At 43.8% G+C, this 23,513-nt stretch overlaps 1 protein-coding gene across 7 annotated transcripts in view; it reads right to left on the bottom strand.

Moving 5' to 3' along the window:
* Window positions 1-794: 794 nt before the first annotated feature.
* TRPC5 (transient receptor potential cation channel subfamily C member 5) overlaps window positions 795-23,513 on the bottom strand; it is a 139,688-nt gene continuing 116,969 nt past the window's right edge. For all 7 annotated transcript variants that reach the window (XM_073361164.1, XM_073361165.1, XM_073361167.1 and 4 more), the window contains exons 8-11: window positions 5,495-5,701; window positions 5,265-5,306; window positions 3,126-3,215; window positions 795-1,920 (exon numbers count right to left, since the gene is read on the bottom strand). In XM_073361164.1, the coding sequence (XP_073217265.1) occupies window positions 1,186-1,920; window positions 3,126-3,215; window positions 5,265-5,306; window positions 5,495-5,701 (1,074 nt within the window). In that variant the 3' untranslated portion in view covers window positions 795-1,185. The remainder of the gene's footprint in view (window positions 1,921-3,125; window positions 3,216-5,264; window positions 5,307-5,494; window positions 5,702-23,513) is intronic.

Below are 23,513 nucleotides of genomic sequence, written 5' to 3'. Positions count from 1 at the left end.
CACACACAAATGAAATAATCAGAGGCTGTATTGCTTAAAAAAGAAAAAGGCCAGTTATAACTGGAAACCAGTTTGTCTCTTAGTCTCCAGTTAAGCTACTTTTCATTAGCTGGTACCATGGACCAGTGAATTGAGGAGAATGTGCAACATACAGCAGGAGTGGCTTGAGCAGGGGTCCATGGGTTCAACTGCACTCACGGAAATCAGGCCCAGATGAACTGGGATGCACTGAGTGCAGTTTTTCAGGGCCCCCAACTCAGGTTTGGCCCTGCTGCTCGTCCTTTGTAATGGAGGGGCGAATGGGACAAATTTGAGTCGGGGGTGGTGTGATCTGGTCCACAGGTTCACAGAACCATTCGGATTTTGTGCCTGCCATTGATAGTACAGGGAGTGACTCACCCACCCTGGCCAAATCCAGATCTCACTTTGGATGACGCCCAAGGTGACTGGGTCAGGGATACCGCTCCCACCAGCAGCGGGCTGGAGTTCAAGGAGAGGCTGGACCAGTCCCCAGACTGCATACAGGGCAAAGGCCCCCTAGTCCCCATGGAGACGGAAACAACCCCCTAGGCCTGGGCCCTCTTTGACCTCCCCCATTCCTGACCCCTCCCCGGGCCCATTTGACTCCTGATCTCCTCCCCACCTCCCATCCCTGCAGGAAGAGCAGCAACCCTCAAAGGCCTGGCCCACTATGATCCTTCTTCTGTCTCCCACCCAATCCCTGCACCCCATTGAATCAGGGGGTAATATCTGACTGACATCCAGTGAACAACCAGATAGTTTGGATTAGGAAAGAAACTGTACAGGTCTTTTACTCTGCCACCAAAACGTCTGAGGTTTATGGGAGCTGAAGCTTCGATCTGCATCAATAAAAGAACCTTGGGATTTACAGTAAGCGCACACAGGCTAAGCATAGCAATTGGTAGGGAACATCAGTCTGCCCTCTGCTGCTAAGTATTGAACATCCTTAAAATTGGCCCAAACTGGTAAATAGTTCAGCATCAGTGAGTGTAAAAAAAGCAAATAAAAAAATGTGGTAAAGGTGGCTATAAAACAGGCTAACATAACTAGAGTTCTACACCCGATGCTAGGGACCGAAAGGGAATCCTGACTCTGAATCATCGGTGATAGCAAACAATTACAAATATTTAGCTACGTTCTATAGCAGGTGTTTAATAGCTTTACTTATAGCCGAGTTGTAATATGATCTTCCTGCCCATCTTTCCACTGGTTTATAAGCAAGTCACAGGTCTCTCCCCATGAGTCAAACACATCCTCGGTGGAGTCTATAAGTTTGGAATTAGAGGAGCAAATATTGGAAGCACAGTGAAGAGAGCTGGTACAAACCATAGGGCATTCCTTGCTCTGTCCTGTAAGTCTCATGTTCCCACTGTAGTCCACCTCATTGAGGTTAATTTCACTTTTGGAACAGTTCTCTTCTCTCTCTTTTTCGATCTGAGAATATTTCATGTCTTGCCACATGTAATGCGGCTGAATAACTCCGTCTGAAATAGTGTACATAGGCTCTGAATTTGGTTCAGGCACATGGCCATTCATCTTAGAGAATAGGAGACCCAGCCTCTTGAAAGACTCTTTCTTGGAGCTCGAAAGCCTCTGAACCCTATTCCCATTTCGGACGAAAGAGCGCTTATTTATTCCGTTGCTTTTTGGCTTCTCTTCCACAATTTCGATCCCCGACATAGTTTTAATCAGAGCGGACACATTGAAATCTTTTTTCTTGTTGGCTATATTGAAAGAAACACTCTTGGCTTTAGCTTTTTCTCCAGAACTATCCTCGTTGTTTTCATCCTTTTGGGAGACCTCTGTGCTGCTAGTAGAATAACTTCTCCTCTGGGGTTTCCTGTTTCCCAAGAGGTCAAGGACTTCATAGCGAAAGCTAGATATGTCCTGCTTTAATTCCTAAGGCAAGAGGGAAAATGAGTTACACTCAGAAGCTTCATCTGGGACATGAACGAATGATTGTATTCCCCTGAGAGGAGTGTTCAAAGTTATGCAAATGTCTGATACCAAATCACTATGTACAAGAATACCGGATAAATCTTTCATTATTCAGTGGCTGAAGGAACATTTTAGTAATTCTGTGCCTAGAGAGAGAACCTCTCTATGTCTCTAACGGCTACTAGGCCAGCCCTCTTGACACCAAGAAAAAAAAGGAATCATTATTTTTTAAAAACCTAATGAAGATGTTCATGCAAGGGGTGAATGGGGGAGAGGGGGCTCTGCTGAAATTTACAAACATTAATGTGACTCTGTCTTAGTTGATGGGCCCCACATTTTAACTTAGGTGACAAATGTCACCTAAAAGCTCTTTGGGGCTGACTCCCCTAGAAACTCAGGCATACTAAGGAAATGACATTGCCTATCTGTCACACACATGCTGTAATGTTTAATCTGTTGATTATCATCTAAGTCTGTCTCTTCATGGCTGCCTTTGATTGGTCTGCTACCTTGCATAATTATATTCCTTGCCACTGGTGTTATTATTCATGCACACAATCTTTGGTCTTATCTAGACTAGCATTTAAAGATGTGATGTTAAATGAAGTTAGCTCAATCTGATTAAACACCTTCTAAAATCCTAGTCCAGACAAACCGATTGTACTTTAGAACATGCTAAACTGCTAAAGCCTAGACGGAACCAGAGGGTGGCAGGGACCCTGCCTGCTCACAAGAATGCACATAGACATACATGTCACAGGTATGCTCAGCACAAATAATACTGAATAATCCTTTCATCAGTAGCTCTCAAAGTGCTTTACAAAGGAGGAGGCATCACTTAGGCCATGTCTACACTACCCACCGGATCAGTGGGTAGTGATCAATCCCCGATCGCTCTGCCGTCAACTCTGGAACTCCACCACGGCGAGAGGCGGAAGCGGAGTCGACGGGGGAGCGGCGGCCGTTGATTCCGCGCTGCGAGGACGCGAAGTAAGTGATTCTAAGTCGATCTAAGATAGGTCGACTTCAGCTACGCTATTCTCGTAGCTGAAATTGCATATCTTAGATCGATCCTTCCCACTCCTCCCCCCCCAGTGTAGACCAGGCCTTAGTGTAGCAAAAGGAATTGTTATGAGAGGCAACTGTATTACAGAAAAATGGATTACCTTAAAATTTTCTTCAGTTAATCCCTCGTTGGTTTTGGAATTTCGTATCATTGCTGCAACATATCTTTTCACTAGATTTCTGATCACTTCCTGAAACATAAAAGAACATGAATGATTCAGCTACCTACTTATCGAGGCCAAACAGTGCAGTCTCATTGCGTTTTCACTGTCTGTGATGTCTCTGTCCCACTGTTTGCGGAGTCACAGACCTGCCTTTGGTGTTGAAAAATGGGGTATGTTCTTTCAAAATAATGAAGCATTATAAAGAGTTATAGATCTTGCATCTTGAAAGTTCAGAGTTAAGCATAAGTCAAAGTCCTGTACTAGTGTTGTGTGTATGTAACAATGCTTGTGTGAGAAGAGAATTCATGTCTCAGCCTTCTTAATTTGACACATAACTTCAAGCCACTTAACTTATCTGCCTTGCTTTCCCCATTTGTAATATAAGGATAATTACTCACATTGTGGGGATAATATGAGTCTTAATTGGTTAAAGAATGTCAAGTGCTTTTAAAGTTTCAGTACAAGTCTCATATATTTGCCAGGTATTATGGAACTGTTAAATATGACACTTGGAGATTTGTTTTCCCCACACTCATGAGTCATGGACATCTCCATAGCTAAACAAATACATCTGCTGAAGAACAGCCAAAACTAGATGGATTCATTTAGAGCCACATTAGCCCACCTGGATATAAACTGGGGTCCCATTGAAGTAAATGGGAACCATGGACATCTACCCAAGGGCATAGTCTATCCTGAGGGTAATCAGTCTAACATATATTAAGGGCTCCATCCTGCAAGGCTCCCAGACCTTGAGCACCTATTGCTGGTATTGGGATCTAAGCATGCTCTTCACTTCACAGGATAAGCTCTTAGTGACTTGCCCCAGGTCTCTGACTCCTTCTGTGGTCCTGGGCTATTCAATTCAGACTGAATTTTTGGTGGGAAGAGATCCATTTGTGCAAGTAAACGTATGTGCTCGTTTGCCCCTGCCTTTGTGCATGTCATTGCTATAATTACACAGGCAAATTGTTTTTTAGACCCTGTAGATGTGTTCACAAACATAGGTGTGCAATTGCGCACACATTTTTCAGCATGGCAGTAGGCCTCTTCCCACTACAAATGTTGCCCTCAACCTCTCTGTGTCTGTAAGTGGAGAGAGTAAATCTATGATGCATGTCCTCAGGCAGATTGTCAAGGTGAATTATTTAGGGCAGGATGTTCAAAGGAAGCCTTAACTCCCGGGGCATCTTTGAAAATCCTCTTTGTCAACAGCCCAGTGAAGTCAAAAAGCTCTGAGAACTACATTTTCAGGCTGGCTGTGGATCCCTTGACTTTGTGGTGCCCAGATTAAGACATATAAGCGAGGCCCGAGTTTCAGAAAAGTACCAAATGCCTGTTTTCTGAAAACAAAGCCCCTTTAAGGTGTCTCAATTTTAGACACCTAAAAATTGAAGCACCCAAAATCATTGGTCACTTGTGAAAATGTAGGCCAGATGTACTATATAACAACATTCAGGGGGATTTATTATTATTATTATTATTATTGTTTTTCCTTCCAGAATACTGGTATAATGCATTCAATTGGGTTCAAGCAACTGGTATTGTAAATACAGATTCATCCTGTTATAAGCTGTATCTGATGAACTCTTGAACCTGGGCAGGAAGACTAAATAGAAGCTACAAAAGTCTTTTCAGCAGAAGAAAACATTCCTCTCATCTGAGCCTTCCTCAGTCATAAAAATACTCCAATTGTTCCTTATTTGTGATGAATCTAGGAATTCATTGCAAAAATAAGGCTAAGCTTTTTGACTTTTTAAAGCAGCAATTTTGATGAGGATTTCACTTCACCACGTTCCCAGACATGAAATCTTGGCTCCACTGAAGTCAACGGGAATTTCACCCAGCTTTTGCACTGTATGTGAAGAGGTGAAAGGCCACAAGTGAGCCGCGGAGCCAAACCACATAGACCGTTTGGAAGAAGCCATGCATATTTTATTGCAAAATGAGCAGAAACCTCTTAGAGCTTGCACATGTGTCAAAATATATTACAGCACTTTGCAGCCAGCAAGGCGTCACGAATCAAGCACGAGCAAGAAATAGGCAATAAATGACTTAATGAACTAGAGGCTTTACCTGGTAATGTTGATTCTGAATCAGGTTGTCAGCGTGCCGTTCCTGCAATTAAATAGGTACAAGTATATTACATGGGGATCAGTCACGTCTCCATGTCTCCTGCTGGCTCGCTGGAAGCTGTGGCCCAGCAGTAGCCCACTACTAAAAGCAAAGGGATACTGGAATCTGTGAGCCTGAATTAATTAATAATACTCTGGGCAAATGAAATACTCAAATATAAGGCTCCTTACTGTGAATGTTTTTAGGTTTTCATGCCTCTTCTGTTCATCCTCAGAGTCCATGTCTGGGCACAGTTGCTTGTGGATCCACTTGCAAAGGTACCAGATTGACTTGGGACTTGGGATAATATTAAATGGAGGTGGCAGAGTGCCACCTTCATCAAAGTAACTCATCCACAGCTTTGTCCGGGCAAACTTCCACTCAATGTCCGCGTGGTCCTGGGAAAGATGGAAACAAAATGGTACTAGCTTCAGGCAAGCTGCGTTAGAGGGTGCATTGACACCCACTGGATATGTATCAGCTTAGAGGTTGAGCCCTGTGAGAAGATATCTGTATTAATGCACAGGTGCTGAAGGGGGTCTCACATGATGAATGAGAGACAACTTCAGTTCCTCTATAGCCCTTGTCCATGTACATACAAAATTGGCATGAAATGTAGCACAATACTGAAAAAGGCCGCAACACCAACATTGAGTGAAACGTTTCAGAGTAACAGCCGTGTTAGTCTGTATTTGCAAAAAGAAAAGGAGGTGCCACAAGTACTCCTTTTCTTTTTAGTGAAAAGTGTTTCCCATGTCAAAACCTGGGTTTGTCATTTAAGATTTGTCCTGCCACTATTAATGGTTTCATTGACACCTAAAGCTGAGCAAGGAAAGCCATTCCTTAGGCTGAGTTAGCACCAGTGAAGTCATCAACTATGAGAGGAGAAAAAAGAATTTTTCAACTCTTCTTTTCAAACATCATTGGTTTTTCTTTCCTAGTCTGCAGGTGTATTCAGATACTTCTCTGGGAAAGGATCTTAAGTAGTTGTGTTTTGTTTTTAAAGCTACTCTTATTTTAGCTCTTATAAATTTTAGATAAAATAAAATCAATCTTGATAAAAAGGATACATTTTATTCTGCACTAGAATTGAAACTTGGAGTCTGCATCATACTTATGCATGTTAAAAACACAATTAGATGCATTTTGCCTATTTTTCCATTTTCCTCCTCATTGGAATAGTTCACATGCATCTAGTGCATTACATCCAAAGACCTCAAAGCGCTCTACAAAGATGGGTAAGTTATTAGCCACGTTTTCCTGCTGTACAGAGACGTGACCTGACTGGCCCAAGGTCACAATCAAGAATCAGGGCCCCACTTTGCTGGGTACTGTATTAACACATAACACAAAGATGATTCCTGAGCCAAAGAGCTTAAAATCTAAGTCTGTGAAATGTCTATCCATAAAAGGAGTTTGGAAGCATTGTTTCCTGTCTATGGTAACAAATCTCACATTATCTGCAGAGAGACGTGTCTGACTTCAGCCAGGATTTATAGACACCCTCCAGCTTTTCAAACTGATCATGTGCTATGTCTTTTGTATTTTAATTTAAAAAGTGTCACTGTTTCCGATGCTATGTAGAAATCATACTACTGGGCACAAAAGGAAGAAATTGCTTGAGTCCTTCGATCAGAACTGTACACAATACAGCTTACAACGTACTCTGAATTGCAATGGTGAGGATGTACATTATGTATTGTTATCCACACAGGGTACAGCACTGGGCTGAGAGCTGTGACACTGAAGCTGTTTGGCTGTTTAGCATTTTTAGCATGTTTAGCATGCCTGACATCAGGTGACAATATGGCCCCAGTCACGCTGTGCTGGGAGGGGCAGCCATGGGATTTTCTGCTTGTGTAGCCATTCCCAGTAAGGGCGGAGTCTGCAAACCCATCAGACTGACCACTGGAGGCAATGTGTAGGGTGAGGCGATGTGTTTGGTTGCATGTGAGCATGTTTGTAATAAGCATTAACTAACCGCAGCGATGCTGGCTAAGCTTCCACCTACACTATGAAAATGGGCACATTGGGTTCTTGGCTACATGGCATTGCCCTGACCTGGTTAAAATACAACCAGGTCTTGCCAGTTGAGATGGAACAGAACCATGTTTTGATTACATATCCACATCATGCTACTGCTCTGGACTTCAATAGGGCTGCAGCATAAATCAGGAACACGTTCAGTTCAGCCCACACAGGAAGCATGTCAGATCCGCACCACACTGCAGCAGGGGCGCTGAGAACCATTGAACCAAACTGCAAACCCCATATATGATGGAAACCACTTCGAGCCGGAGGTGCGGCAGCACCCCCAGCATCCCTATTTCCAGCAGCTATGCACTGTAGCCAGGTTTTCCGCAGTGGTAGCTTTCTAAACATAGGCAGGATCATAGAGGCAGTTTGCCTTGCCCTTTGGTCTATGTTACATTTTGGCCGGATCCTCTGGACAGGAGTAACAATAAGTAGCACAGACAGGCATTAAAAGAAACAATATCTGAACTTACCAGACAGCTGGAGCCGAGATATACGCAGCCTCATGAAAGCTTTGTAGGCAGCCTTCTCCCAGGGAATCTACTGGAGCTGTGCAGGAGGGTTGCCAGAAGGCAACCATGCCCACATAACCCTGGCTACTACAATAGCCAAGAAAGATTTCTCTTCCTCGCTGTCCAGAAGGGATACAATATCCGGAGCGCAGAGATGCTAGGAACAGCTGCCTGAGCAATGCTAAGCAATACTTTTAAATGACTACCGTTTCCTGGGGAAATAAACTTTGCACCGTGTGAAGATGAATTTTAAACGCAAGACAAACTTTGGGAAAGGAAAGGCGGGAGAGACTCCTTTGCCCAGCCGCACACAGCTCAGCCTGACATCCCAAGTAGCACAGATACACTGCACCTTCAATGTGCAACATTTTGTTATATGTTTGCAAAACTTGCATGGAGATACATAATCCCCACCCCAGCAAAACTCAGCTAACCTTACACTTCTAAACGTACTAGACGTACACTTCTAAAATCATCCCAAGTGGTCTTTTATTAGCCTTTTTATCCATGCAGCTGATCCCAGGTAATTTAGGAAATATAGCAATGTGGTAGGATCCTAGAAGGATAAAGAGCTAGCAAGTCTTTATTTATTGTTGGACAACTGCTTTGCCCAATGTTATACTTCAGTCCAGGCACTGAAGTGTTAGTTATTTCACAGAGCAGGCACATGGATGGAGTTGAAGTCCATGAAAGTTGCTGTTTTCCTGTGGACTAGAAGAGACCAAAGTGATATGTTGTTGCAACTGCTATTCTAATTTGCCTCTATGTTTTCCTAGTTCAGAGACAGGAATGGGAAAAGAGACTAGCTTCAGAGATACTAGAGAGCAGGCTGTCAGAAAGTGCTGATCAATTTGTGCCCTGTAATGGAAGATTTGATAGCCCTTGACTAGGTTATCCTAGTTTGTGTCATTGCAATTTCTATTCTTATTCATGTGTCTAATTTTCTTCAGTGTCACTAAATTAGTTGTTTCAATAATGTTCTGCAGTTGCAAGTTGCACAGGTTAGTCATCTGTTGTACAGAGAAGTATTTCCTGATTCACAAACCCAAGTCACTTTTGCTACAGCTTCTGGCTCTTCCCTTGTACTACTTTCTTGCTCCTTGTGGGACAATCAAATCTTCTGCCCCCTGGTTCATCAGCATTCAAAATAAACACAAAAATGGCTAGAAGATGGGATCATTCTGCATTTTTGTTGTCCATTTTTAATGGCCTTCTGTATAGTCTGAATATGACCTTTGAATTTATATGTAACTTAAGTGTTTACATTCCATCCAGGGATTGGCAGAGAGCTCTCTCTCTCTCTCTCTCTCTCTCTCTCTCTCTCTCACACACACACACACACACACACACACACACAGATCAAAGACCACAATTGCCTGCTGTGGCTTGCAAGGTCTGATAGAGTAGCAGAGCGTGGCCAGCTGTGTGAATTGGTGGTACATAATTTCCTCCAGCATGTTATAAAAAGGCGGTACGCTGGCTGGAGGAGCTAGTTGGTAGTGGGAGATAAGTGGTTGCTGCAGGAAAGAGTTATTAGGAAGGAGGCAAACTGCTAGTTTTTTGTTGTTGTTTTGTTGAAGGTGGGGGTATTTAACCAAACTGACATTTTGTCTGAATTAAGCCTTTTTGATTTCTCCATTTCAGACCAGAATAGGGCCTGGGGTGTGTGGGGGTGTATGTGTGTGCAGGGTGTGGTGTGGGTGTAAAGTTTTGGGGTAATTTTGCGTGGCCCCTGTAAAGCTAAATGCACTCATCTCTTGGGCTTGGAGAACCCTGGTCCCAAATCCATTGGAGCTTCACCTGATTTGTCACACACATGCAACTCTAGTAGGATTTCTTTTAAAAAGACAAACAACTTGCTAAAATCTGACCCAGATTACTCAATCGTGTCCTCATTTGCTGCTGTGAATTCCCAGGAGATTCCAAATCAGGCTTGTTTCAGTTATTTGCACAGCTGTTTTGAGAACCTGAATGATGAGGGCAAACCTAGTTTGGGGGTAGTTTTACACTGGGAATGTGCAATGGAAAGGCTATTTAGTTTTACTGAGAACATTTGTGTGTGCCAGGGAACTACCCTTTCCTCCTTCACATCCCTCCTTAGAACACAGGCCAGAGGCAAAGTTGTTCAGTGATCACCCACCACAAAGCAAAGTGTTTTTTAAAAAGTAATCTGTCCTGCTCTGAGTTTTGTGCTTCCCTGATCACTCGGTGCATTATAGGCCAAACTCATTCCTGCAGCTGCAGCATCAATGCAGCTACCTCAGGGATGAACATGGCCCCGTGTATTCGACTTTGTGGTCAGCTCAGCTTTGAGTGTGAATTCCTCAGGGAAGGGACTGTAGCTTTCTGTGTGTTGTACCGGGCTCAGACCACAATGGGCATTTAACGAGTAATAAAAAACCCCTAATACGACTAGTTGATAGCATTTCTTTGAGATGTGTGTTTATGTGAGGGAGAAGAGTGCTGCCGTTTCACAGAGGAATATTAAAAGAGAGCAAATTGAATAAAATGTCGCTCTCGGTAGCATCAGTCATATTCCAGGTATCGCAACAAACCACTTAATGCAACCTGTGGTGACTGTAGATAACAGGAGTATTCTGTATTTAGCACTGACAGCTCATCCAAGTTCTGGCATTGTCAGGGCCGCCCAGAGGATTCAGGGGGCCTGGGGTCTTCGGCGGCAGGGGTCCTTCCGCTCCGGGTCTTCAGGGCACTTCGCTGAAGACATGGAGCGGAAGGACCCCCCGCCGCCGAATTGCCGCCGAAGACCCGGAGCAGAAGAAGCGGCAGCAGGTCCTTTACTCCAGGTGTGTTCGGCTGCACTGAAGGACCCGCCACCGAAAATTCTAGTGGGGGCCCCTGAAAACTCTCGTGGGGGCCCCTGTGGGGCCTGGGGCAAATTGCCCCACTTGTCCGCCCCTCTGGGCAGCCCTGGGCATTGTCCCCACTTCTACTGAGAGAGAGAGGGGAGGTTGGCCAGAATATGAAGCTTATCCCCTAATCTTTCATCACAGCCAGGCAGAGCAGAGAACTGACCATGTTGGGCCACGTTCAGCAGGCACCACTCTAGTGGAGGTGCTGCACCTCCCCCACCTCACACGGCAATCTCAGCCTGGGCTAGGAGCTCAGGTCGTGCTGGGACCCAGGCCACGCTCACCCCCATGTGGACATCCTACTCACTGGACTGGGCGGACTCTGATTTCCAGCTCCTTCGTCATCTTTAGATGATTGCTTTTTCAACAACACTGATCATTTTCCTATGAAAATCCATCCACTAGTTCCACATGTGCTCTGCAACATGCCCTTGTTGCCATGGCAATTCTGTATTCGTATCAAGATTAGATTTCACTGCCCTTTCTGTAGGTTCCACGTCTGGGCCACTTCCCCCATCCTCCCTCCAGGTTATCACTCGCTGTTGTAGCCTTAGCACATTTTAGCTCTTCTGGCTGAGTCAAAACTGCTTAGCCCAGTCAGCCCCCCAAAACACAGGGCAAGGCACCCAGATTTTTTTTTCTTCCAAAGAAATGTTATCAGTATCCATTGCAATGAGGCTACACAGTAGTGTCTGCATAATCGTTTGGCAAATCCCTGCCAGTTGAAGGGATAATTAATCTTGCCCAGAGATCCCCATGTGGAATTGCTGCAACCATCTCATTTTTGTGGCCATGAGGATTTTCTAATTCAATAGCAGTGCTGGATTCGCAGATGTGCCAGATCTGAAATAATTACCTACTACACTAATTATCCAGCATAATTCAAGCACTAATCTCAAGCTTTATCGCTGGGTAGAAAACCTGTTATTTACATTTTTTAAAATGTTTTATAAAGATTCCCATTACAATCTCCCCTCCCCAGCCACATGGTTTGAATCATGCTTTGCCAAATGATTGGTCTGATCCTTAGCTGGTACAAATTTGGCATTGATCCATCAATGGAAGTCTGTCTTATCTAGCTATCTTAAGTGGCCCCATTAACATGCTATCTGAGCACCTCACAAACTTTCAGGTATTTATCATCACAACTCTTCTGGGAGGTAGGAAAGTGCCTTTATTTCCATGTTACAGATGAGGCCCAGATCCACAAAGGCATCTAAACTCCAGATTTGGTTACCTACGTCCCACGTTTGGCTCCACTGCAATCCACAAAACTCCCACTAAACCCTATAGGTGCTGACTCACTTGGTGCCTATGTTTTCAAGGCAGAAGTTCCCTAGGTGCCTCTGGGCATGTGGACAGCTGCTGCACTCTAGGCGTCTGGACACCTGTTTCCCACCTAAGCCTGGGGCCGCAGGTGCCCATTCATGGATCACTAAGCAGATATAGGCACCTAAGTCCAGGCCATAGGGAGGCACCTATCCCTGACATACACCCCCTGTCATTGGCAGCTCCCATTGGCTAGTTTAGGTGGCTCCCCGCCTAGCATGCTGGCTAACACACCTATCTCTCTCCTTTCATTGTATAACGAGACTAGATGCCTAACTCGGGCTTTGTCAATCTCAGCAGCGTTCCTGTGAGTTTCTAGGTGCTGCAATGCTGAGTGTTGCAAGACCTAGGCCCCTTTGTGGATGTGGACCAAAGAAACCAAGTGACTTGCGCAGGGTTGCCCCAGTTTCCCAAGTTCCAGGCTAGTGGCCTAATCACAGCACCACCTTCCCTCTAGAGCGATTCCAAATGTACACCCGCTGAAGATCTTGTAGGACTAGGTCAAATTTACACCCGCTGAAGATCTTGTGGGACTAGATCAAGTCAGGCTACGTCAGCACATTGCGTCACGTCATGTCATTTCACTCGTCAAGATGAAACAAATGAGCCTGTGGCAGCATGTCAGTACAACCCATCAGCTTCTCAGCACACGGGCCGTCAAGCACTCCGACATCTTCAAACTTAATTTTACTGTACATACAACAATGAATCCCCACGAACTTCATCCGCTCCCTGCTAGGCTGAGGTGCATGAGTGTCATTGCTCCCATTTTTCTGACAAGGGGAAGAAAATGTGTTCCAAGAACACGCACCTTTCTGCAGAAAAGGAGAGAGATCGTTATTAATCTAGCCTCTTCCTGTTCGGCCCCAAAAGGCTTTGTGTGCTGCTCCCATATGTTGTTATACAGCAGCAGCTAGTGGGCTAAGTTGGAATCAGGCTGTTGCCTGGCAGGGATAGCTGTCTGCTTGTGACAACACCCTTTGCTTGAGTATATCACAGGGAAGGTGCAAGGTGGTTCCCCTTTCCCACAGGGGCCATTAGCAATTACAATTCCTGCACCCTGAGTGTAGAGGGACTGCTCTCTGCTAGTGCCCCAAGAAGCACCAGACTCCTGAACAGGTCACTGAGAAGGTGTGGCATCACACAACCACCAACACAGGTCTGAGTCTACTAGACCCAATCCAGTCCTCAGTTCGGGGGACAGAAATAGCACTGCTCGTGTGTTAAGCTGCCTAGTCATAAAATAAAATGGAAGCCATCTTCAGTATAAGTCCTACATTTGAAGGTACCTAAAATTCTGCCAAGGATTTAGCATGAGTCTAATTGCAGCTTATTATTAACTACATGTCTGCCTCAGTCATACGTCACTGCCTGGAAAGGCAATTGTTGCTATGAACATGTCCATCAATTATCAATATTTATTGCAAGTGCCTTGGGGGATTACAGTGCACAAAGTCGGTGCCCAGTAATTAAGAAGAAGAACTAAGTTTTTCTGTTTCACTGATCAGTCTTTCATAGAAATGGATGTGTCCATTTGGCAAGTCGGCTGATTTTGCCAACTTAAGGGAAGCGTTTGGTGTATGTTTGGAAAATGCACACTCCAGCATCTCTGCTATTTATATCTCCCGCGGATAGGATATAGTTGGTAATTAAAATCTTTATTATAGCTTACACTGCAGTACATTCCACAAGGTATCTGGGTTATACACGCTAATTACCTCTCATCTCCCAGTAGCATATCTAATGGAAACAATGACAGCTAATGAGGAGACCTGGGACTATAATATTTGGGGAAAATATAGAACCATGTTTCATGCTGTCCTTTGTCCTGTTAGATTATTTTGGGCTGACAAGTGAGATGCATGTGACACAGCTCTTCTCTTTTCCTCACTACTGTTCCAACAAGCTCAGTTTTGGTTTGAATGCCCACATAAATCAGAGCAGTATGAAGGTGATCAAGCCAAAAAGCCCCCTGAAAAACACCAAGGACAGGAACGATATCAACAAAGGCTTTGTTAACCCTGCTTCCCATTGTTTCTCCTGTAGCACAGTCTGAAAAGAGCCTTTTCTGCATACCAGCTAGGCTGATAGCATTACCGACACAAATACATGTTCCCCTCACCACCTGCTGCTGGGGCAGACTCAGTCAGCCACACCAATCAGCAGCAAGCCACTGAAGAGCTGTGGCGCTCCACCTACCGACACGAGCGCTGCTGACTGTATTGCGTGCAGGGTAAAAAGGAATCTGCGATGCTTCAGTTCTCCCCCCCACCCCCCGTACATAAAACCTTGCCTTTGCTTCAGGTACATAGTGTGGTGGATTTGGGTCTTAATGATCCAGTGGTGAAGAAAGCTGATGCATTTTGCTGTTGAGCAGATGGGCCTCAGAAGCAAGGGGGGGATAAAAAACACATCTTTTCCACTAAGAAAAGGAGGACTTGTGGCACCTTAGAGACTAACCAATTTATTTGAGCATAAGCTTTCGTGAGCTACAGCTCACTTCATTGGGTGCATTCAGTGGAAAATACAGTGGGAGATTTATATACACAGAGAACATGAAACAATGGGTGTTACCATACACACTGTAACCAGAGTGATCAGGTAAGGTGAGCTATTACCAGCAGGAGAGCGGGGGGGAAGAAACCTTTTGTAGTGATAATCAAGGTGGCCTAGGATCCAATTGTGGCCTATTATTAAGGCAAAAGACATTCTGAAAATTGGAATTCCAGTTTCCAGCACTCCCAAGATTCAAGGGTATTTTGGGTCTCAGGTTTTGGTTCAGCTTGTTATAAAGGTAGTGGCCATTTGCAATGTTTAGATCTGGATTCTGATTATGAATAACCCCAAAGTACATTTGAGGTTTTTTGCCATCAACTTCTACAGTTGGTAAATGTTTACTAGTAGATTTTGTACTTGATCAACCAGAAAGGTAGGGATACAGTAACCTTCTTGTAAGCCTAACCGTGGGAGCTGTTTTCTCAAGTTGCTGGGATTTTCTTTACTCAAAGCAAAGAGATTCGGTATGAGATTTGTTACTCATCCAGCTACCTCTTCCCACTCCTCTCCCAGTCCTCCACTTCACTCCATGTTCCCTTTTTGGGATTTTATGACTTCATCTCCTCTCATCATCTCACTCCTCCCATACACTCCTACCCCATCCTGGCATTCCCATCCCAAATAATAAATAAGCAAACAAAATACATAATCATCAAAAAGCCTGAGTCATTAACCAAAACAAACACAGTGTTATTGCGGTAACCCATGTGCTATGATCCCCTACATAAGAACATAAGAACGGCCACACTGAGTCAGACCAAAGATCCATCAAGCCCATTATCCTGTCCTCTCACAGTGGCCAATGTCAGGTGCCCCAAAGGGAATGAACAGACAGGTAACCATCAAGTGATCCATGCCCTGTCACCCAATCCCAGCTTCTGGCAAATAGAGGCTAGGGACACCATTCCTGCCCATCCTGGCTAATAGCCATTGATGGACCTATCTTCCACTAATTAATCTAGCTCCCTTTTGAACCCCTTTATAGTATTGGCCTTCATAACACCCTCTGGCAAGGAGTTCCAGAGGTTGACAGTGCGTTGTGTGAAAAAATACTTTCTTGTGTTTGTTTTAAACCCTCCCTTCCAATTGCCTGTCTTCACTTGCCATAATTTGCCTATCTTTAGGTGGTAAGGTCACTGGGGCAGGACTGTGTCTCTGGTATATTTTGTAAAGTGCCTAGCACCAATGGGCACTCAATGCCTGCTTACTGACCTGCTTATTCATGGATTTAGGTGCCTAACTGTAAGGTCCGAAGTTTGAAAAATGTTAGCCTAAATGCCAGGATCATTTAAAAATACCTCCTTACGTCAAAGGAAAGGAGACTATTATAAATTAATAACTGATCAAATATGTTCTTTTCCTGACCTTTGAGCTGCAGATGTGGATTCAAGGCGTGGGAGTTGGAAAGCCTTTATTTTTCTACAAACTCTGATAATGGGGGCTGTAATGAAGGGGCTGACAGGGCCTTAACTATAGTGTGGCAACAACTTCATGCTGTAATCACATTAATCCAGACCAATATTTACACCAAAGAATTCTGTTTCATTAGACATTCTCCAGCTTGTTTTATTTAGCGGGGGCTATCCTGTTTTACCTTATTAACATTGATTTAGTTGATAGACTGCAACATGTTGAAAAATTAGTCTTGAGAGATTTGGAATCCTTTTAAAAAAGCCATGTTTCTGAGGGCTCTTAATGCATCCGTTCGTACTGCCTCCTCATCAGCTGGGAATTTCCACCCCCTACCAAATCCCATTTGATTTCTTTTCCCCAGATAAAGCTCCTTTAATACATATTTTAGGAACATGTTGGAGTGAAAAGAAAGAAAACAGGCAGTAAGAGAAGCAGAGAGAGTATTTTTCCTCTACCTTTTAATTTTGTTGTTGTTACTCTTTTAACTAAAGGCTCTTTAACGCAGCAGCCTGAGATAACGGTAATTCAGCTTGTCAGGTCTGAATAAAGAACAGGAGATTGCGGCAGGTTGCGACCTCTGTGGTTCCATCTGGATATTTTGACTTCCATCATGTAGCTATAAGGAAACCTTGCTGTGCTGTAGGGGCACAGAGCCACAGACTTGTCATATGGGGCTCTGGCAGGCTGAATGCAACAGGGGAAAGAGAACCCATCAATATTGTACTTGTGAATTTCTCTTTATCAACAAAGCAAACTGGGAGTCATGGGTGGGTTTTGCGCTCATCCTGATCCTTAGCTTGCCATTTAACACTTTCGTTCCTCTCAACAAGACACCAGCTGGGTGGCGAGAATGCTACGAGGGGTTTGGCTTTGAGATAAAAAGCAACTGGAAGGATTTAACTGCCTGACTCTGCTGGGCCCTCTTAAAGGTATAAGCGTTTACAGGGTTGGGCCCTAGGATGGAAGCGTTCTATTTGCTAATTCTTGCAACAAAAGAAGAATGCAGCATCTGAAGTCAGAGCACATAAACTAGGTCCATCTGGAGGCCCGGCAACAGCAGATGAATATTAACAGTGTGATTCAAGTCCACTGGTGATATGTAATTAGGCCACAGCCAGTGAAAACACAAGCAGCTCTACATCTTCAAACAAACACTTTAGCTTGCTAGCTAAAGGACAGTTAAACTCCCTGGCACTGCACAGATAGGCTCAGAGTCTAATTTTACACATGTCCTCCTGTCGCTGCATTGTGGAAGCACCACACACTTTTGTTGTGCCACACCTCCCTTCACTTCCCCATGAAAGGCTTACAAGGTGTCCCCCACCAAGCCTCAAGTACTAGAGATACACTACTGGGCCCTGTGACTCATGCAGCTTCTCACAAGATGGGGATTACTGCTAAGGAAAACAAAGGCTCATCATCCAACTTTCCCTACATCTCTTGTACAGAGATGGGGCTACAATACAAACTTGATTATCCCAGTATCATAGGAGACATTTAACACACTCAGATAACTGGGAGAATTTTCAGTGTAGTGAACGGGCATCAGAGGACGTGACCCACTTTTGGATAACAGAGTAGCAGCTAACTGAGGTTTGGGTAATTGTAGCTAAAACGATTCCTGGGCTAAAAATGCACTTGTGCACAGAACACTGGAAGTTTGTTTGCAGATTGGAATTACATATACAATGGTATGTGCATGCCCGGATCCCCAAGATTCATGTGCACACTGGATGTTTTGGGTGCCCAGTTTGTGTGTGTTCTTTAAATATGTAGGCCTTCGTATCTATAGAGTCTTACCATCATATTCATCTTATTTGAACTAAGACAGTGCAGGATTGAGGCCTAAGTCCACAAACTGTGTCAATTCCACTTTCTACATTATTGGGCATAATTATTAGCACAGCATCATAACGGAATACACCGCTCAACAAGGACAAAGTTACATGGTCTTTGCCCAGGGGATCTTATAATCTAAGTAAAATTAATGCAAAATAAAATTGGGGGACACATAATGGTAAAAAAGAGACTGACAATTCATTTGCAGAGCAAAGCTAAAGGAGAGGGGTACACATCCCCCTTTAAAACTCAATTGCTTTGCTACTAGGCACATATGCTGCTTCAAGAATCACCTGTCCAAATCAGCATGTACAATAAGAGCATAACTTCATTTCCTGCTCTACCTGAAGGTATATAAACAAATGCAAGCTTTGATTTGTCCTAGATAACAAAGAGTAGATGGACCTGAACCAAAACCCCAGGTCCAAACACTTCCCCACTCTTTGAGGAAGCTTGGATACTGATCCAAACATCGCAGCTGACCTCACTTCTCTTACGGACTGATTCACAATCCCTAAACGCATCCTCATTCGGGGGTAGTTCAGATCCAGGTCTAGATCCAAGTTTTGTAGCTTGGATCATCTCCAGAAAAACCCATGAGAAGAATCAACAAAATTGACAAGTTTCTGGTCCCCTAGAATGCCAGAAAGAATATCTTGGCTTGAAGTAAAAACCTGGAAGTTCTTGTTATCTATTGAATGGTTACCAATACTAGCATTCAGTTATGCAGACTAGGCCATGGAGAATGAAATCTCATGTTTTGTGCCATTAACCATGTATTGCTGGGGTCAGAAAGGAGTCTTTCCCTCCTCCCCAAAAACAACCTTTCACAATTCACTAGGTGCATTATGGCAGTTTTACACCTTCCTTAGAAGCATCAAGTATTTGTCACTATTGGACTTGCTGAATGGATGGTCTGATTCTATGAGGTATAATGCATGTTGCATAAATGACTCTCAGGAAATGGGAGGCTGGTTTTATTTTTGGACTTTTGTATGGATGTTATTGACAGACTCATAGTGGACATTGAGAAGTATGCAACTATCTAAGATGAAAACTGTGGTATCTTGAGAAGTGTCTCAAAGAACTTGTTCCCGTACATACACCTGCATTCTTCAGAACCTATCACCCTCAAATTTCTTGGCATGACTCATACAAAGCCTCTCTGTGGCATCTTTATGTCTTCTTGGGAGAAGCTGCAATATGAGGCAGGCACACCTAGAAAACCGATTTTGAACTAACTTTAATATCAACAAGCAGGAAGATCAACATGCAAGAAGAACAGGAGTACTTGTGGCACCTTAGAGACTAACAAATTTATTAGCGCATAAGCTTTCGTGGGCTACAGCCCACTTCATCGGATGCATAGAATGGAACATATAGTAAGAAGATATAGATATATATACATACAGATAAGTTGGAAGTTGCCATACAAACTGTGAGAGGCTAATGCAAGAAAACTCTCTAACTTGATACATGCCATTATTCATTCCAGTACATTCCAAACTCCTTTTCCCAACTCTAAGCAAATGTAAATTGACACAATGCAGCAATATCCACAATGCCTCACAGTCAAAATGATGCACCTAAGCAATATGCAGTTGATGTGAGCAGAGAAGGTTAAAGTTTTCATCAAGCTTGCAGGTAGCAAACCATTGTGACAAGAGGGTGACAAGTGAAATTCTGCTATGCATTACAGCAGGCAGTAGTTACAATTGTGGCACAGAAGGAGTTAAATTAATGCACAGAACCAGAAGAAGAGAAAGCCAGAGAGGTCAGAGGTAGGAGAACTTCTTGTGGGAAATCCACTGCTGTGCTGTAAGCAATGCAATAGATAGCTGAAAAATCTCTTAAATTTATGTGTGTCTTAATTACTATGCTGTCTGCTGCTGGCAAAGCAAGAAAACTCCATCTAAAATGCTCCTAGATTTGCAGTCAGAATTTCCTGGTAGTGTTAATTTATTTTTAACCACCCATATCAGCTGTCCTTGTTTACTACACAAAGTACCTATATTTTTAAGGAAAATATTTGCCATTTTGTCACCCTGTCTCTCCAATAACAATGTCCTAATCCAATGTATTCCAATCCAGAGTTAAAAAGTATGTTCCTATTTTTCTGCCCAATGTCCTAATTTGTATTACTCAAGCATTGGCAGGTACATTTTTACAAGGTCAGCCAATCTGCTGTCAGTGATACACGTGCATTTGGCTGTGATTTTCAAGTGTAACAAACACTCGAGATGAGACAGCCAACCACTGCAACCCTCATTTTTGTGGGAAATATTTCTTAAATCTCCTATGACTTGATTATCTCTATGGGGGAATAATCATCTTCCATGTTAGCCTGCAAGAGCCCAGAGCACTGTCCCAAATGTATGCTGTGTATAGATATTAGCCACCTCTCAAAGGAGTGGAACACAACAGCTGCCTCGCAGAGCACCACAGCGCTACACAAAAGGAGGTGAGAGGAAACATCCTATCCAGGGAACAATGCAGGAGTGATTCACAAAGACTGGCTGCAAGAGGCCAGTTGAATTTGGCCTGGGTGCTGGAAAGAACGCTCCAATTCTTGCTAAAATTGCCATCTTTTATTAAATGACTATAAATGCTCAATATCCTATTTTACGAAACAGCCAGTAAACCCATGCTGGAGCGTTGGCTCAGTGCCACTGGCGGAATCACCAACACGACTTCTTACAGATTCCTAGATTTTTCTTGGAGGCTTCCCGTCCAAATACTAACCAGCCCAGAACAAGCTTAGCTCACAAGATCACAGCCCCAGGGTTTTCTGAGTGCAGACAAATGATGGCTTCAGCTATTAAATTTCTCTTTCGCTCACGTTGCTTTTGCTGTCTACACAAGGTTCAGATAACTGTTGATATAGCTCCTGTGATGAACTTCCACGGGGTATCGCAAAACACCTAGAATCTGAGTCCATCTGGGCCATGATTTCACAAACCATGCTGAATGTTTACCCTTGCAAAATGCATGTGCATCTTTGGTCCCATAAAAAAACTACATGCCTGTGTATTAATTGGACCTCACATGACCTACAGATTTAGACTACAAGCATCAAGGTGCTTTGCAGAATTACCATCTATACATGCAGAAGGACTCCTTCACTTCAGACTCAACCAAGCGGTGACAATATGAGAAATAACTTATCACCTAAACTGACCTCATTACCCGCCCTGTTACTTTATGCCACTCATGAATGATGGAGCTACCTGGCCACCCCAGTCTCATGAAGATAAATTTCATTGTCCTTCGACTTATCATTATGGCATATTCCTTCTGCATTCATAACTTGATGCTATTTCTGTCACTTCTGGATAGGAATTTAGATGAGGGAGCCAATAGTGCAAGACGTACAGTAGTGTTCTGTGCTGCTATATAGAACATTCGGATCTTCAGAAGTTGATGAGGCCCAGAAATTTATTGAAACGTAATGAGGTATTGGATTTTGTCTGCCTTCTTGGTTGTGAACTGTAGTGACTCCCGTGATCAGATATTGACAACGGTTTGGCAAACTGGAAAAGCATGCAGGCTGGGCGGTGAAAAATCAGTATCTAAATGGCCACAGGGTGCTCCCCAGGGAATAGACAGTTATTGAAGTCTGAAATAGCTTGGTCCAAAAATCATAACATTCTTGCAGCTCAGTAGATTGAGAGTTCCCTTAAGCTGTGCAGAGGTTATGCCATGTGCTTGTCTTACTGCGTCTTCTGCAGTTATTCTATGGCTTATGTTGTACTTTTTCTAACAACCAGGAACTAAACCCTGTGGTTGGGAGCACTGACTGAAAGCAAGGAAGGCCTAGATTCTCCCTCTTCTAGCCTCACCGCAAAGGCAGATGCAGAGGTGAAACACGCAGGGAAAGATCTATCATGGTGATATTGTTTGGTCTTTTGCTCCTCGGGCCTGCGAATGCTGTTGAGGCAGCTGTACACTCACGTGTGGGAGGCAGGGAGGAGAAGAAAGAGCTGACTGCGTGGCGGAGGGGCTCATTAACAAGTGGTGTGGATGAGAGCTGAATGGAACACTGTCCATTCCATCTCAGGAACACTGACGTGCTAAGACAGACTCCCTCACCCAGTCGTTTTGCCAGTGTTTACTCTTCTGTGGGGACTTGACTGTGGCAGAAGGTTTTTCACTGGTGTGAGTATAAAATGGACTCCACAACTCTCCAGGTCTCCTGATCCTCATGCAGTGGGCTGCTGTTATCTAATATGCTTTATATCCCCAAGAAAGCTAGCATTAAGATAAGAAAAGCTGCCCAATTCAGCAACCAGCCCAAAAAGGGGAAGGGAGCTTTGTTTACTTTCTGTGAAGGCAGGGTAAGAAAATGAACCACAATCTTAAAACTTGACCAATATTAATTAATAGTGGTTAGGGAACATATTGATTCATATATAACCCTTAGAAGAGGCGGGGAAATTTTCTAGCCATGAGGAATGCTGTAAGCCACCAATGCAGAAATGCCAGCTTTAAGAATCGAGCTCTTTGCAGGTTCAGTTTGTGCTGCATCAGGACAGCCTGTAGCTGATTATCTCTTGCCTTCCAGGCAAATGTCACTGTGCTGTATGGGAATTTCTGTATTAAATATGAGGTGACAAGGAAATCATCTACCATCGCCATCCGGTCACTGTCACAAGCTATGGTAGGAAGCGACCATTCCACTCAGTGACAGCTTGACACATTCGTCAGTGTGAATAGCTTATCTGAGCCCTTTGTCTGCTGATCTTGCACAGACAGACATAGATTTTGATGCAAAAGTTCACTGTTCATAAACGCTTTATATCAACAATTTTCAGTGTATGGGTTGTTCAAACTGTGCACCTCACCTAACTGTTATTCCTTATTGATGGTGTATGCCTGGCTATCTAAATCACGTGGTGGTGTTTCTGGTTTTTGATAGGATGCCTTTAGACAGGAGAATAATGAATAGGAAATAACAACAGTGAACAGTAAATACCTTGGTTCTCATGACAATCTTTGGTTTGGGCTTTGCGTCATCCACAACCCTATATGAAGCCAGGTAAGGAAGAGGATTGGAAAAGCATGTCAAAGAGGCTGTCTGGGTTCCCCACATATCCCCCCAGAATCTGAAGGGTCAGCGCTGGTCAGAGAGGTAGTACAGAAAGCATGGACAAACGCTGAAAACATTTATGCCTGTGTAGTGATCTATTTTCCAAGTGGCTAGCAAGATTAAGGGTCCGAGTCTTTCCATAGGCTTTAATGTGAGTTAGATCCCAAGGGCAATGTAGTTCTGCCCTGGTGGCTAGAGGCTGTTTTCAACTTAGCTAGATAGCTGGGATTGGCATGAAGCTGCCGTTGAGTTTGGAACAGGAAGATGCAAGCAGACAGACAAGGTCCAGATGCTTCCTCTCCTTGCCCTGTTTTGGGGAAGCACTGCTCCCATACACCTTCCCTCCTCTGGCTGGTAAGGTGAGAACTCACCAGCCAGGGAAGTCTGACATGGGAGCAGGAGAAGCTGAGGTGAATTTCCTTTTTCTCTTTTTTGATTTTTCATCCTCGTCAAGAGTAAATAATGGCATTTATAGAAAGGACAGTGGGAAGCCCAACAAGGGATGAGTCAGACCTCTGTATCACTGGCCAGTTTGGGGGCACACATTTCTTTCATTTCAGATACTTTT

This window comes from Lepidochelys kempii, chromosome 9 (assembly GCF_965140265.1).
Source record: "Lepidochelys kempii isolate rLepKem1 chromosome 9, rLepKem1.hap2, whole genome shotgun sequence".
Taxonomy (NCBI): domain Eukaryota; kingdom Metazoa; phylum Chordata; order Testudines; family Cheloniidae; genus Lepidochelys; species Lepidochelys kempii.
The sequence above is the reverse complement of the archived record's forward strand: the minus strand, read 5'-3'. Positions and strand labels throughout refer to the sequence as shown.